The 15064-nt window shown below is 38.9% G+C and overlaps 1 protein-coding gene across 1 annotated transcript in view; it reads left to right on the forward strand.

Moving 5' to 3' along the window:
* The window catches only part of LOC116275840 (secretogranin-3), a 39563-nt gene that overhangs the window by 11530 nt on the left and 12969 nt on the right, over positions 1 to 15064 (forward strand). Inside the window, exons 8-10 of the mRNA XM_031668678.1 lie at positions 3125 to 3241; positions 6559 to 6642; positions 8348 to 8485. Coding sequence (XP_031524538.1) covers positions 3125 to 3241; positions 6559 to 6642; positions 8348 to 8485 — 339 coding nt within the window. The remainder of the gene's footprint in view (positions 1 to 3124; positions 3242 to 6558; positions 6643 to 8347; positions 8486 to 15064) is intronic.

Here is a 15064-nt window from a genome sequence, read left to right on the forward strand (position 1 = left end):
TAAGGTGTACAATTTGATGTTTTGGTGCATTTATACATTGTGAAATGATTATCACAATGAATCTAACTAGTGTATCTATCAGCTCACAGTTAACATTTTTTTCTTTTTTTTCTTTTATTCTTTTTGTGTGTGTGATGAGAACACTTAAGACCTACCCTCTTAGCTAATTTCAAATACACAGTACAAGACTGTTAACTATCACCACCATGCTGTACATTCTCCAGAATGTATTCATCTTGCATAACTGAAACTTCGTACCCTTTGACCCCAACACCTCCCCATTTTTCCCTTCCCTTAGCCCTTGGCAACTACCATTCTACTCTTTTCTTCTATGAGTTTGACTATTTGAGATTCTACATATAAGTGAGATCCTACAGTATTTGTCTTTCTTTGCCTGACTTTTTTTTAGTAGCATACATGTTGTCACATACACAAACACGAAAGTAGGAAGGAAATCCTGCCATTTGCAACATATCTTTCTTTCAAAGGCTTTACTCACTTTCCTTAATGGAAACAGTGTATGAAACCTAATTCAAAAGATTATTCAAGACTTCTTTATGAACAGTTTCAGCTTCAGCCTTTATGAACATTTTCACTTCAGAGTTAAAATGGAGAACATTAGACTGAAGAAATCCAGGAGCCTAAAACACACTTGGGAAATTATTTGCTTTTGTTTTTGTTTTTTAAAGCAAAGTCATTCATGCTGATCTCTTTGCTCCTAGGTGCACTGAGTTAACTGAGGATTCAGTCCATGTTTATTTTGGTTAATCTGCAAGGAGGATAATAATGTGCAATGTTTCTGTTGTTATTGTTCAAACAGATGCTCTGGACTGCCTTCATGGCTTTTCCTTTCCCTGTTCAAGGATTCAGCCCCAGATTGAACATTTATATAAAGACTTCTATAACTGTAATCTATTTCTCCCAAGAAGTGACCTTAAAATAAGCTTTCATTTCTGGAGAACATCCTTTGTGCTTCAATTCCAGACATTGGCCAGATGGCACCGACCACTCTGCTGGCTCTGCAGGGCTTGTAGAGGGTCCATTCTGAGCCATCTTGCCCCATTGGTTGGCAGATGCCCAACTCAGAACCTCTGTCATCCTGGTGAGTCACTTCTCATCAGTGAAGAGCACCAGCGTGATGCCAAATACTTTTACGGATGTGCCCTTGAGCAAATAATGTGATAGCTGAAGTTACTATTTATCAGTTCTTTTCCAAGATCTCTTCCCCTGCCTCTTCTCCCGTTTTTCCTCCCTCCCAACCCATGACTTTGATGGCATCTTTAAAAATGCTACTGTATAAAATGTTCCTTATTCATTTTTATCTTTCCATTTTCCTCACCTCATTTCTTATTGCCTTTATTTTCCCATGATTTTAATTTAAATATTTATACTGAGTTCTTTGCTAGCATCTGTCTTTCTTGCCCAGGGTCTCAACAAATTAAGAATGAATAAAGCAGGCAGGAAACCAAAATATCATCTCTGTTGCTGATAAACACGGGGCTGCAGAACGTAGCTTCATGTGAGAGCCAACTGTGGCCTTATTTGCTCCCTACTCCTCCATCTAGATCAACAGCCAGTCTCAGGGATAGTTTGGGTCTGCAGAACGGGCTCGTTTCTCAGGTTCTTGCCTTGCACTGTTCCAAGCAAGTGGGAAAAAAGAAAGATTCCAAATCCCCACCAGCTGAGAAACATAGGCTAATGGCTGTTGCTTACCAACCATATCTGTGGGGGAGGATGCAGAGGAAGGGGAAAGGCTAGGAGTATTTAGAGAAAATCTTTCAGTGGAAGCTCAAAGAATAGGGAAAATGGGCTCCCCTCTAGCATCTTAGTTTTTCTTTTCTTCAAAAATGGAAACTGATGTTTTTTTCTGATTTTAGAATTAATATTTTTTACTCAGCTATTATGGCATCATTATCCATTTTGTTCCATCAAGATGCAGAACAGAATGTCAAATACAAAGGGATCCCAAGAGGCCGGGCACAGTGGCTCATGCCTGTAATCCCCACAATTTGGGAGTCCGTGGCGGGCGGATCGCCTGAGGTCAGGAGATTGAGACCATCCTGGCCAACATGGTGAAACCCCATCTCTACTAAAAATACAAAAATTAGCCAGGCGTGGTGGCACACACCTATAATCCCAGCTACTCGGGAGGCTGAGGTAGGAGAATCTCCTGAACCCAGGAGGCAGAGATTGCAGTGAGCCAAGATGGTGCCACTGCACTCCAGCCTGGGTGACAAAGTGAAACTCCACCTAAAAAAAAAAAAAAAAAGAAAAGAAAAAGAAAAAGGGTTCCCAAGAAACTGCTAGTAATAGTTACTTAAAGAGAGTTAGAGGGGATGAGGAAGAGAATATTACTTTCCATTTTTATTTACTTTTGAGTAGTTGAAATATTTTTACTATACGCATATATTCTTTCAAATGAAACAAAGATTAAAAAGTAACATCTTGTTCAAAAATCAATTTTGCATTTATAAACTAAAACTATGTATGTTCTTATTTTCAATTAAGAAAATTAAGCTTCATTAATGAATAAAGATTGTTCTTGCCCTCAAAGACTTACCACCTGAGTAGAGAAAAGTTGTTAGCTTGCCAGTCTTCTACCCTTCCTTTTGAGTTCATGTTATCTCGGGTTGAAAACTGAGTCTTTATCATCTACTCTATCAGCAAAATATTTTAAAAGAAATTAAACTCTTTTGGAGAAGTTATAATTGCCTATTTCTGAAAAAAGTTCAGTATAGCTGTATCTATCTTACCCTATATTTCCAATCAAGCTTAGATTTTTTTTGTAAGTTAAATATATATGGTTTTAGCTATAAATATAGAGAAAAATATTTCAGTAAAATACTGTAACTAGTGCTGGGTGTGGTGGTGTTTACCTATAGTTCCAACTTCATGGAAGGATCTCTTGAATCCAGGAGTTTAGTCTGAGACTGTAGTGAGCCATGATGAGACCTGCAAATAGCACTGCATTCCAGCCTGGGTCACACACTGAGACCTCATCTTTGGGAAAAAAAAAAAAAACAACCCCAAACAAACAAACAAAAAGATGCTGTCCTTTATAAACTGACATTGAAAGAGGAAGCTATCCCCCACTAGTTTTAAGTTATTTTGTTCTTTCATATAGAAAAAGAAGCAAAAGAGAAAGAAACACTGATTACTATCATGAAAACATTGATTGACTTTGTGAAGATGATGGTGAAATATGGAACAATATCTCCAGAAGAAGGTGTTTCCTACCTTGGTGAGCTCCTATGTGGTTTGTTTCTACTGTGGTGGTTTTCACTGTTCAAAGTAAATTAGGGACTTGGCAATAATGACCTCATTAATTTGATAATTTATGCCAAAGCTTCCCAGATCACCTGGGTAGCAAGAATCAACCAGTTTGATAATATATGCAAATAAAATTAACCAGTTTTCAACTTTTTATCTTTATAGAACCAGCTTGAGTACAAATATTTCACATTTATTAATTGTCTCATTAGCATTTTCTAGTAATCTTATGGAGACAATTTTATAAAAATTTGACTCTAGGCCAGGCACGGTGGCTCACGCCTGTAATCCCAGCTCTTTGGGAGGCTGAGGCCGGCGGATCACCTGAGGCCAAGAGTTCGAGACCAGCTTGGCCAACATGGTGAAATGCCATCTCTACAAAAAATACAGAAATTAGCTGTGTGTGGTGGTGCACCCCTGTAGTTCCAGCCACTCAGGAGGCTGAAGCATGAGAATCTCTTTGGGCCCAGGAGACTGAGGTTGCAGTGAGTCGAGATAGTGCCACTACACTTCAGCCTGGGCCACAGAGAAAGACTCTGTCTCAAATAAATAAATAGGAAATAAATAAAATAAGAAGGAAAGAAAAGAGGTTTAATTGGCTCACGGTTCTTCAGGCTGTACAGAAAGCATGATACCAGCATCTGCTTGGTGAAGCAACTACTCATGGCAGAAGGTAAAGTGGGAGCAGGCATGTCACAGCGTGAAAGCAAAGGCAAGGGTAGGGGAGGTGCCACACACTTTTAAACAATCAGATCTCGTGAGAATTCACTCACTATCCGAGGACAGCACCAAGGAGATGGTGCCATTCGTGAGAAATTGCCCCCATGAACCAATCACCTCCCACCAGGGCCCACCTCCGACATTGGGGACTGTATTTCAACATTAGTGTGGGGGGAACAAATATCAAAACTATATCAGATAGGGTTATCCAGAATTACTCTGGATGAACCTCATTTTTTTTCTAAATGAAAGTAGTTTTACTGGTTTTTTCCTTGACTGTGAAAGAGCATGTTTATTTTCAAAAGTCATTCAATGCAAAAAGTACTAAAAAGAAAGTGAAAATCACTCACAACATCAACACTCTGGTAACATCTTGGTTTATATTCTTCCAAATGTTATTCTGTGTGTGTGTGTGTGTGTGTGTATACCTATGTCATTTCTTTCTCTTATACAACAAAAAATAAGCTCATATTACACATAGTGCTTTGGGGCCTACTTTATTTTTTTAACAGTAGATCAAAGACATTGTTTTCATATCAACAACTGTTTCATATCAATACCCTGTGAGTCAGAAATTCCACACTTAGTCAATTATCCTGTGGAAATAAATCAGAAATGCCTCAAAGGCTTATGTGCAAGGCAGATATTCCCACTGTCACTTATAACTGTGCTGCCCAATATGGTAACCACTAACCACAAGTTCCTATTTAAATTAAGAGTAACTGAAACAGAATTTAAAATCTAGTTTCTCAGTTGCACTAGGCCCACTTCAAGTGCCCAGTTGCCACATGTAGCTAGTAGCTACTGTATTGAACAGTGCAGAAATGAATACAGTCATCATTGCAGAAAGTTCTATTGGACAACATTGGCTTGTAGGAGCAAAGCAGTGAAAATAGGCTAGATACTCCACAAGAGAAGACTATCTAAAGTAAATTACTTATTTATTTTTATGATAGACTATTTAAATTTTATTCTAAAGGTTTGTGTTTTTAAATAATTTTATCTGCTCCTTACATATGCAAAGTAAATATTGTTTATAAATATATATGTATTACATACATATTAATGTATATGTACATGTTTGTATACATATATGTATTAAGTGTGTGTGTATAACTTTTACAATTAGAGCTTGAGTTATGTCTTTAGGAATTTTTCTGTATAAGCACATTGGCTTTTGACTTCTGCTGCCGTGGAGAGCCACCCTTATATCCCCAGGGGCTCAGGGCAGCGTGGGTAGAAGACGATTGACCAGCCTCCTCTCCTCCCATCCGAGCTAGTGACAAGCAGTGATCTGCCTTTCTATTCTGGCCTCAACAGTATATCAAGATTACAAATGTTGCCAGGTATGGCAACTATTTCCAAGAAGAAAGCAATGCATTACACATTAGAATATATTAATTATCTTCTTAAAATAGGGGTAGGGCAAAAGGAGTTTACTTGGGGAGAAAATATACAAAGTAATAATAAGATCCTTACAAACTAATTGCAAAGACTTGCTTGTTTGTGAATGGTGGAAAAGGCTCATCCTAAAATAGTGTAGTGAGATAGCTATGTGACTGGTTGAATAGCTAAGTACAAAAAGTGTGGTTTCTAATTCATCGTCTACCTTGAGGAAGTCACAGTCTAGACTCCTGTCTAGCAACACTTAATATGATACTACTCCAAAGAGCAGAATTAGAACAAAGACAAGGATACAGAGTGCAGCTTAATATAAGTAGGGAAATGATCCCTAAGATTACCTGACAGTAGAACTTTCTTCCTCATGAATTAGTGAAAGCCCTGAAAGACAGAAATCCAACTGTTTGGCTTAAGCAAAAAAGGAATTTATTGCTGCATATAACTGGAAAAGTCTAAGGAGTGACGGGGTAGCCTGGCTTTGGGTTTGTGAATTCCATCAACAGTGTGAGGAACTGACCTTATCTCATCTCACAGCTCCGACTTTTTGTGTCTTCATTTATTCCAGACAGATTGCTCCCTGTGGGAACAAGATGGCTGGGACAGTCCCAATCTCACCTCCTCACAGCACATCAATCCCAGTGGAAAGAGAGCCTCTTTCTACCAGTGGTCCTACCATTGAGTCTCACTGACCTGGATAGGGTCCTGGGCTCGTCCTTGAATTATAGCCCAGGTCATGGAAGACCCTGTTTGTCATTCTAGGGTATTCTAGCACTAGTGGAGTCAAATGTTCTGAGAGTGAGACAGTGGTAGGTTCCCCAGAGAAAATTCAAGGTGCAGTTACCACAAGGTGTTGAGTAAGTCAAACTCCAAGTATCCACTCTAATTCCCAATCCTGGAAGTGTTCTAGCAGTGGCCACAGAGATGTAGAAGTGACTTCTGCAATTAGCTGAGTAGGAGGCTGAACTTGAGGATTTCAAATTATATGTCTTTCCATCCTGAGAGTCTATGATTCTCAGAAATAAAATCCAGGTCAAAACACCTTACCAGCGGTGTTAATATTTTGGAGTTGCTATTGTGATATTTCTGGTGCAATGTAAACATTTTTAGTAAAAATTTGATGTCATCTCTCAGGGAATAAAATTATATTTCTTTCCTTCCTCCCTCCAGAAAACTTGGATGAAATGATTGCTCTTCAGACCAAAAACAAGCTAGAAAAAAATGCTACTGACAATATAAGCAAGCTTTTCCCAGGTACGATTATTAAACTATTTTTCTAACCTTTAGAATAATAACCATTTTGAGTAGTAAATAATGAACTTTAATAAACATTAATACAAAATTACAGATTTTGAAAAGTGTTAAAATCTGAAATGCAGCCATAGGATTAATGAGATGTGACCTTGGTTATTTTGTGGCCAATCACAGCACATAAATCTGACCTCAAAAAACATTGAAAAATAATGTAGATCTTTACTGAAGATTCTTGGAGGTGGCTAGGAATCTTAGGTGGACAGGAAAAGGCTACATCACAAAACTGAGCAATCCGTCCTAAAATTCTCCTTTAGGTATCTTCTCTCACTAGATAACGACTTCTCCAGACTACTGTCCCTGGTCATCTGTCCACTCTCCACTGTCCCACCTCCTGCTCTCGCCTCCCAGGTCTTCTCTCTCCCCTGGGATGGTCTGTGCCCCTAGGTAGTGCGCTTTACCCTCGCTCTTGATTTCATCAGTTCCAAACCTCCACCCATCACCCTACTCTGCCCATCAAACCCCAGGAAACTGAGCTATGGAAAGAAGCCTCCTTTCAAGGAGGAGGGTGGAACAAAAAGAGAAAAGTTTGCAAATGGCAGATTCTTTTTTAAATTTGTTTAACTATTAATGACAACCAAAAATTGCAAATTGTTATACTTTGACTCTTTGTCCCTATCACAGAAATCATGTACATATTCTTGATGGCATAGTATACAGCCCTTTAAAATGTTTTCAAGCAGTTTTTAATTACCTGGAAATATCCTTCCATAATAATGTTAATGACACAAGCAAAGAACAAAATTGTACCACAGCTGTGAAAAAAAAAATATGCATCTCTGTATATACCGCAGCACACTAGCGGATGTTTGATATCAGACAATAACTGATTTCTTTCTTTTCTTCCTATTTTTCTACAATAAAAAAACACTTTATTTTAAAAGTTTACTGTTAGACTGCTTGAGGTTCCAAATATTTTATTGGCTACAGAAATGCATTCAATTGTTTCCAAATGGTTACCTACTTTAAGTTTTATGATTTTTAATTCAACAAAGGATTACTACATGGAAATATGGTTATTTTAAAGTGAGAAGGGAGCAAGAGTTATTCTCTTTTGACAGTAAGAGTTCAAGTCTCTTCTTCAAATTTAAGGTTCCTAGGGGTAAAGGAGTGTGAAGAAAGGAGCAGAAGGAGAGAAGTCCTCCCATAGCCCCAGATACTTAGGTGTGACTCTGAATAATAGACTGTCCTTCAAAAATGCAATGTCAAGGAGAGATTGGGCAGCTATAGAGTTATTATCATTTGGAATCAAGACCCACCAAATATACTTCAGAACCTGACATATCCTGGCTTGATCACCTACACTGATTAAAGTAAGACAAAGAATATATGCCCTCTAATGGCACGGTGTGGCAGAAAGGAAAAATTACCAAATCAGAATTCAGAAAGCTGGAGTGAGGTGGGGGCGATATGTCTGAAGTCAACTCACAGGATGACTTTAGACATATCTCTCCCCTTTCTGGGCTTCAATTTCCTCTTCTGTGATATGGGGTTAGAGGATTGGATTAGATAAGCACTAAGATCCCATTCAACTCAAAATATGATCTGACCTCAAACTGTACCTTGTCAATAAAGTTGATTTCTACTTTAGGAACCAATTAATAGATAGGAAATAGGGCTATGACAACAATGCTCAATCTGATTACAGCACCATCAGAGAAGAGTCATGAAGAAACAGACAGTACCAAGGAAGAAGCAGCTAAGATGGAAAAGGAATATGGAACCTTGAAGGATTCCACAAAAGATGATAACTCCAACCCAGGAGGAAAGACAGATGAACCCAAAGGTATGGGATTGACAGCTCTAGGTTAGCAATAAAATTGGGAAACAAAAGCTTTCACCACACAAGGTAGGGTGATCCAAAGAGCAAGCTCCACCACATCTGAGAAATTGACACAATCTGTATAGAACAGGCTTAGCATGTGGTATCTTTATTTGAATAGCAATCTTTTTTAATGGTCTTGAGTCTCCTGGGATGGCAAACTGATTTCATCTTTTGATAGTCTTTAGTGTTCAATGGACTTTTCTGTTTGGGAAGGAATATGTATGACCATTAGTGCATTGTTTAATGTGTAATTTATAATCTTACGAATTTATTGAGCAATATTTTTAAATTTACTGAATACTCCTCTAAATAATCACATACTACTTATTCAAAAAGATCACCAAAATTTATGAATTTGACCAGGCGCAGTGCCTCATGCCTGTAATCCCAGCAGTTTGGATTGCTTGAGCTGAGGGTTTGAGACCAGCCTGGGCAACATGGAAAAACCTCATTTCTACAAAAAATGCAAAAATTGGCCAGGTATGGTGGTGCATGCCTGTAGTTTTAGCTGCTCAGGAGGCTGAGGTGGGAGGATCTCTTGAGTTCAGGACGTGGAGGCTGCACCTCTATACTACAGCCTAGGCGACACAGCAAGGCCCTGTCTCAAAAAAAAAAAAAGAAAAATTAAATTTAACAAAGCAAAATTGTAAAATGATTTAACCAGTGATTGTAACTTTAAACACTTTTAAGGACTTGATAAAAATAACAAATTCAACATATCAAATTTCCTTAAATAGTATAAATATATCTATGAAATATATAATGCAATTTACATCTTCTTAGGATTTTTTATTTTTTTTTTTGCGATGAAGTCTCCCTCTGTTGCCCAGGCTAGAGTGCAGTGACGTGATCTCAGCTCACTGCAACCTCTACCTCCTGGGTTCAAGTGATTCTTCTGCCTCAGCCTCCCGAGTAGCTGAGATTACAGGCACACACTACCATGCCCTCTAATTTTTTGTAATTTTAGTAGAGATGGGGTTTCATCATGTTGGTCTTGAACTGCTGACCTCAAGTGATCCCCCCGCCTCACCCTCCCAAAGTGCTGGGATTACAGGTGTGAGCCACCGTGCCCGGCCATCTTCCTAGGATTTTAGAAACTTTACCATACCCATAAAGAAAAAGACTCGATGAGGTTATAAGTTCTAAATTGTTATCCCTTTGATTTCAGGTCTGAATGTGGGATCTAGTTGTATAGTTCAGTGGTTCAAGTCCCCTTGTTACAAAGTTGTGCTAGTTACATCGTGGAAATTTACATCTCTATGTCTCAGATAGATATTATTTTTCTGAAACTCAACGTCTTTACCAGAAGTTGTGAACAAATGGTTCGAACCTACCTTATTTTTCTGTCATTATGATATATTGACATCTTTGATATAATTGGAACCTTATTTATGTCTTATCACTTGAACTCAGGAGGTGGAGGCTGCACCACTGTACTTCAGCCTGGGTGACACAGCGAGATTAATGTCTCATTAGTAGGTTCATCTACAGAGTTTATTCTTTAGGAGCTGAGGCAGTGGGTCAGTGCTCTCTTGGGGGAGGCGGTGGAGGAACCCAGCTAATTTATCATCTGAAAACATACCACTGGACTCTCTGAAAAGGGATTTTCATTGGTTATGCATAACCGTCAGTGGCAGTGAATAGGTAGACTTTTTCTTATTCCTTGTTATGATATGATATGAGATCACAAGGACCAATCTTGCTCATGGTATAGCTCTTAATTTTGAAGAGACTGGCCCACTTAAAGGTTCCCCACCCAGTATCTCCTGCTAACACAAATAGAAGCAGGTTCCTATTCACCCTTAATAATAGACCCATGCTTAATGTCTGTGTATGAAGTAGAAGAGAAACAAACTAGCTATGTATTCAATACCTTGAAACTCAACAATACCAATAAAATTACAAACTATTTCCCTTTTATATTACTACTACCTTTGCTAACACTTTATGCCTAAATTGGTGTAGCTTGGGCAGTGGGAGCTCCCTAAATTTCTCTTTAGTCCTTGTAGTACATCGTCTTTGCTTGCTAGCAACAATGGGATATTCTACACCCACTCTGAATTTTCCTTTCCCAAGACTTGAAATCAATTCTCCTTGAAGGAGTTCTGGTTCCTTTTTGTAGAAAAGACTTGTAGAATTGGACACCCAAACCTGGGTTATACGGGTTCAAATGAGTGGTAATAGTGGCAAAAGATGCTGCTTCTATTTCAGCTATTGGGACTTTTTTGAGACAGTGCTGAAAAATATAATTTTTCCTTAATGTATCAAGTTTGTGTTGATTTTTCCTATCTTATACATTTTTATATTTTTGTATCCTTCTTTTCTCTAGCATGGATTTCATAGACCATCACAATTTTTTCCTACATTTTATATTTTCCTACATTTTACATTTCCTACATTGTACATTTTCCTATATTTTTTTCCTACATTGACATAGCTGACGTGTCCACTCCAGTTGCTTGGTAGTGGCCCATGTTGTGAAAGTTTATGATATTGTATCTGGGTTCAGGAAGAAAGAAAGCTGTAATGATCAATTAATAATGTTTGTCCTGAGCAAGAGTAGGCAGAACTGATGATATGTGTGCCATGTTTGGGAACCTTGTAGAACAGTCAGGCCGCTTTGATACTTCCATTTAACCCTAAGTCACTCTGGATGGGTGGTAAACTCTTTTTAAAATATATATATATATATCTTTTTGAAATTGTGGTACAATGTACATAACAAAATTTACTATCTTAACTATTTTTAACTGTACAGTTTTGAGGCACTAAGTACATTCACATTGTTTTCTTTTTTTTTTTTTTGAGACGGAGTCTGGCTCTGTCGCCCAGGCTGGAGTGCAGTGGCCGGATCTCAGCTCACTGCAAGCTCCGCCTCCGGGGTTTATGCCATTCTCCTGCCTCAGCCTCCCGAGTAGCTGGGACTACAGGCGCCCACCACATCGCCCGGCTAGTTTTTTGTATTTTTTTGAGTAGAGACGGGGTTTCAACGTGTTAGCCAGGATGGTCTCGATCTCCTGACCTCGTGATCCGCCCATCTCGGCCTCCCAAAGTGCTGGGATTACAGGCTTGAGCCACCGCGCCCGGCCATTCACATTGTTTTCATACCATCACCACCATCCATCTCCAGAGCTCTTTTCATCTTGCAAAATCGAAACTCTGTACCAATTAAACAACACTTTTCCATTCCCGCTCTGCCCACTCCATGGCAATAACCATTCTGTTTCCTGTCTCTATGGATTTGACTACTCTAGTGACCTCATATAAGTGGAATCATATAACATTTTTCCTTTTGCGACTGGCATATGTAACTCAGCACCATGTCCTCCATGCTCATCCATGTTGGAATTTTCTTCCTTTTTTAAGGCTGAATAAATACTTCACTGTATGTGTATGCCACATTTCATCTATTTATTTGTCTGTGGACACTTGGGCTGCTTCTACCTCTTGGCTGTTGTGAGTAATACGGATATATATATATATAGGTATACAAATGTCTCTTTGAGCTCCTTCGTTCAGTTCTTTTGGGTATATATCCAGAAGTGGAATTGCTGGATCATATGCGAATTCTATTTTTAATTTTTTGAGGAACCACCATACTGTTTTCTGTAGCAGCTGCACCATTTTAAATTTCTACCAATAGTGTGCAAGAGTTCCAGTTTCTCTATATCCTTGCTTAGATTTTTTATTTCTGGATTTTTTTTTTTATCCTAACAGATGTGAGGTGGAGGATGAACGGTAAATTTTTAAAAGTAGCTAACCAAGAAAAGAGTGGCCTGTGACCTGAGACAGAGAACCAGGAACTGGGCAGCATAGAGCATTACAGCTTGGCTCAACAGAAACCCAGCATGCCTCAATCATCCCCTCTGGAAGTGGCCCACGTATAGCAATCGTATTTCCCTAGAACCCAGTGAGCCATAGGCTACGTCCTTTGACTTGCTGGGGTAACGTTCTCAGTGTTTTAAACACCACCTTCTATCGCTGTGCACAGGGCTGTAGGAATGCGAGCTGACAGATCTGTTTGGCTTCTTTTTAAGAAAATATTATGTAAAAAATGAATATAAAGGAGATGATTCTCAGTAGTCCACTATGGCCTATTTAGGATGTGAGTGTTTGGAGACTAATTCCCTCTTCATTGGGATTTCCATCAGATAGTAATGGGGAGAGAGGAACAGAATAGACTAAAACTCTATCCATTTACTTTTTTTTTTTTCTTTCCCCCAAGACAGAGTCTTGCTCTGTCGCCCAGGCAGGGGGAGTGCAATGGTGCGATATCTGCTCACTGCAACCGCCACCGTCCAGGTTCAAGCGATTCTCCTGCCTCAGCCTCCCAAGTAGCTGGGATTACAGGCATGTGCCACCACCCCCAGCTAATTTTTGTATTTTTAGTAGAGATGGGGTTTCACCATGTTGGCCAGGCTGGTCTCAAACTCTTGACATCAGGTGATCCATCCAATCCATTCAGCCTACCAAAGTACTAGGATTGCAGGTGTGAGCCAACACGGCCAGCCTAGGGTTATTCTTTGCAATGGCTCTCCTAAAACATTAAAAAGAAGACAGGAATTTGGGGTTAAAATTAGTCCCTCTGCTATTGTTCAGAGATGTAATTTATTCATGTTACCCTTGACCCCATTACTCTGGGATAAGGACAACTGACTCTAATACAGTTTAGAAAACACCAACTAAGTTTAAGCCAAGGACTAACAATTTCTAAGAAAAAAATGTAATTAATCCCCAAAAGGACATACCGACATATATCTTTGTGTTCGTAGTTGTTTTATTGCATTTTTCTCAAGGGCTATTTTGCTTCTCCGTTATGAAACCCAGTGAGAAAACACCCATTGTCTGTAGGTAGAAAAAGAAAATCATCCGTCTGAGTGGAGGCAGGGTTGACTGGGTTTTCTGGGACAGTTATTCAGCAAGAAATAAACACTTATTCCAATGGCATGCCTAACGCTGTGCCTAGGAAGCAGCTACAGAAGGAATATAAGAACCAATTCCTGCCTTTGAGGACTCAAGCAAGCTTTGAAATGGCCCAAGAATAGTCCTTAACCCATATGCCGGCAAGTGCAACACAGGCCACATACATGCACACATATCCCACTTATTGATGAGCCAGACATATGTAGAACAGGATCCCTTCAGGACAGAAAGTTGGAGGACGTTACAGAGTAGAATAAAGGATGAGGTAATGGTCCAGCTAAAACCACTTACGGAAATAATTATAAGCAGAACACATTGGCAATAGTATCTGTGGGGAGTCTGTTTTGGCCTTGCAGTGTGTGAAGTGATAGCCTCATCTAACCACAGCAACCGTTTATTAACCATGCCTAGCATGAACTGGGTCCTGTGAGGAATGTAAGTCATAATAATACTCTACATTTATATCATGCTTCAGTTTACAAAGCATGTTTCTATGCATCTCATTTCCAGCTTAATGTAAAAAACATCCAACTTCATTACCAATGATGAAAAATGATACATTCACCTTTGAAAATAGTTTAAACTATTTAAACTACGGTTTCCACAGGGACCCACATTAAGAATAGTGTTTTTCAATGTTGGTCTAGTTGTTTGACTGATTCAATAATTATTCCTAAATTTTTATGGATATTCTAATAAATTATAATTTATTCTAACTTCAACCAAATCTATAAAGTTGCTTAACTTTTCAAGTAAATTGCTCTCTGAAGACCAAAGAAAACTGTTTTCAAACTTTATTTCATAATCTAAGTGTGGCTCTTTTTGCCAGTTGGATGTTTACTCATTCACATCTGTTCTGTGGGTCACTGAAAGTCTTTTTTTTTTAATCATCCAAGGGATGAGATAAGCGTTATAACACCCATAAACTCACTCCAGTGCTATCATTTAAGTTTATGGCTGGACAATAAAATTAGGTTGGAAAAGGTGATCTCTAAGGTAACTTTCACTTAAATGTCCTATCATCGTCATATCTTTTTTACAGGAGCCAGAAAAGTTAGCCTATTTAATAAATTGATAATAAATTGCCTAATTCATGTGGATACACTTATTTTTTAAGCAACATGAGAGAATTCACGCCTCCCTTCAAGTCTCCGGGGATTCTGCTAGAAATGTCCAAAAATCAGGAGTCCAATATTCTCCCCTGGGAGTCAGCAAGTGGGTGAGGAAGTCCCAAGTCGGCTTGGGAAAGCCATATATCAATATGGATTTTTCAAGGACAACAAAAGGGAATTTCTTTCTATATGTACAAATCATGAGTCTCCTTTTTAGCATTCACCCCTTGATTTACAAACCAGTAAAACAAGGCCCAGAAGATGAGCGACTTGCTCAAGACCTCATGGCCAGAGTGGTGGAGCTGGCCTTGAACCCATGTTTCCTGACTCTTCTTCCAGTGCTCTTCCAGTCTTCCATACTGCATCTAATGGGCATGTAAAATGTCATCATTATGCAGAATCTTGAATCTCACAGCTCTGTGGCCTGTGTCGGCACCCATGCATCAGTATCAGTTGCTTTGCTTCATCCAGTTCAAAAGTGCAGTCATGTAATCTTGGCATAATT

The sequence above is a fragment of the Papio anubis genome, chromosome 7, assembly GCF_008728515.1.
Source record: "Papio anubis isolate 15944 chromosome 7, Panubis1.0, whole genome shotgun sequence".
Classification (NCBI taxonomy): domain Eukaryota; kingdom Metazoa; phylum Chordata; class Mammalia; order Primates; family Cercopithecidae; genus Papio; species Papio anubis.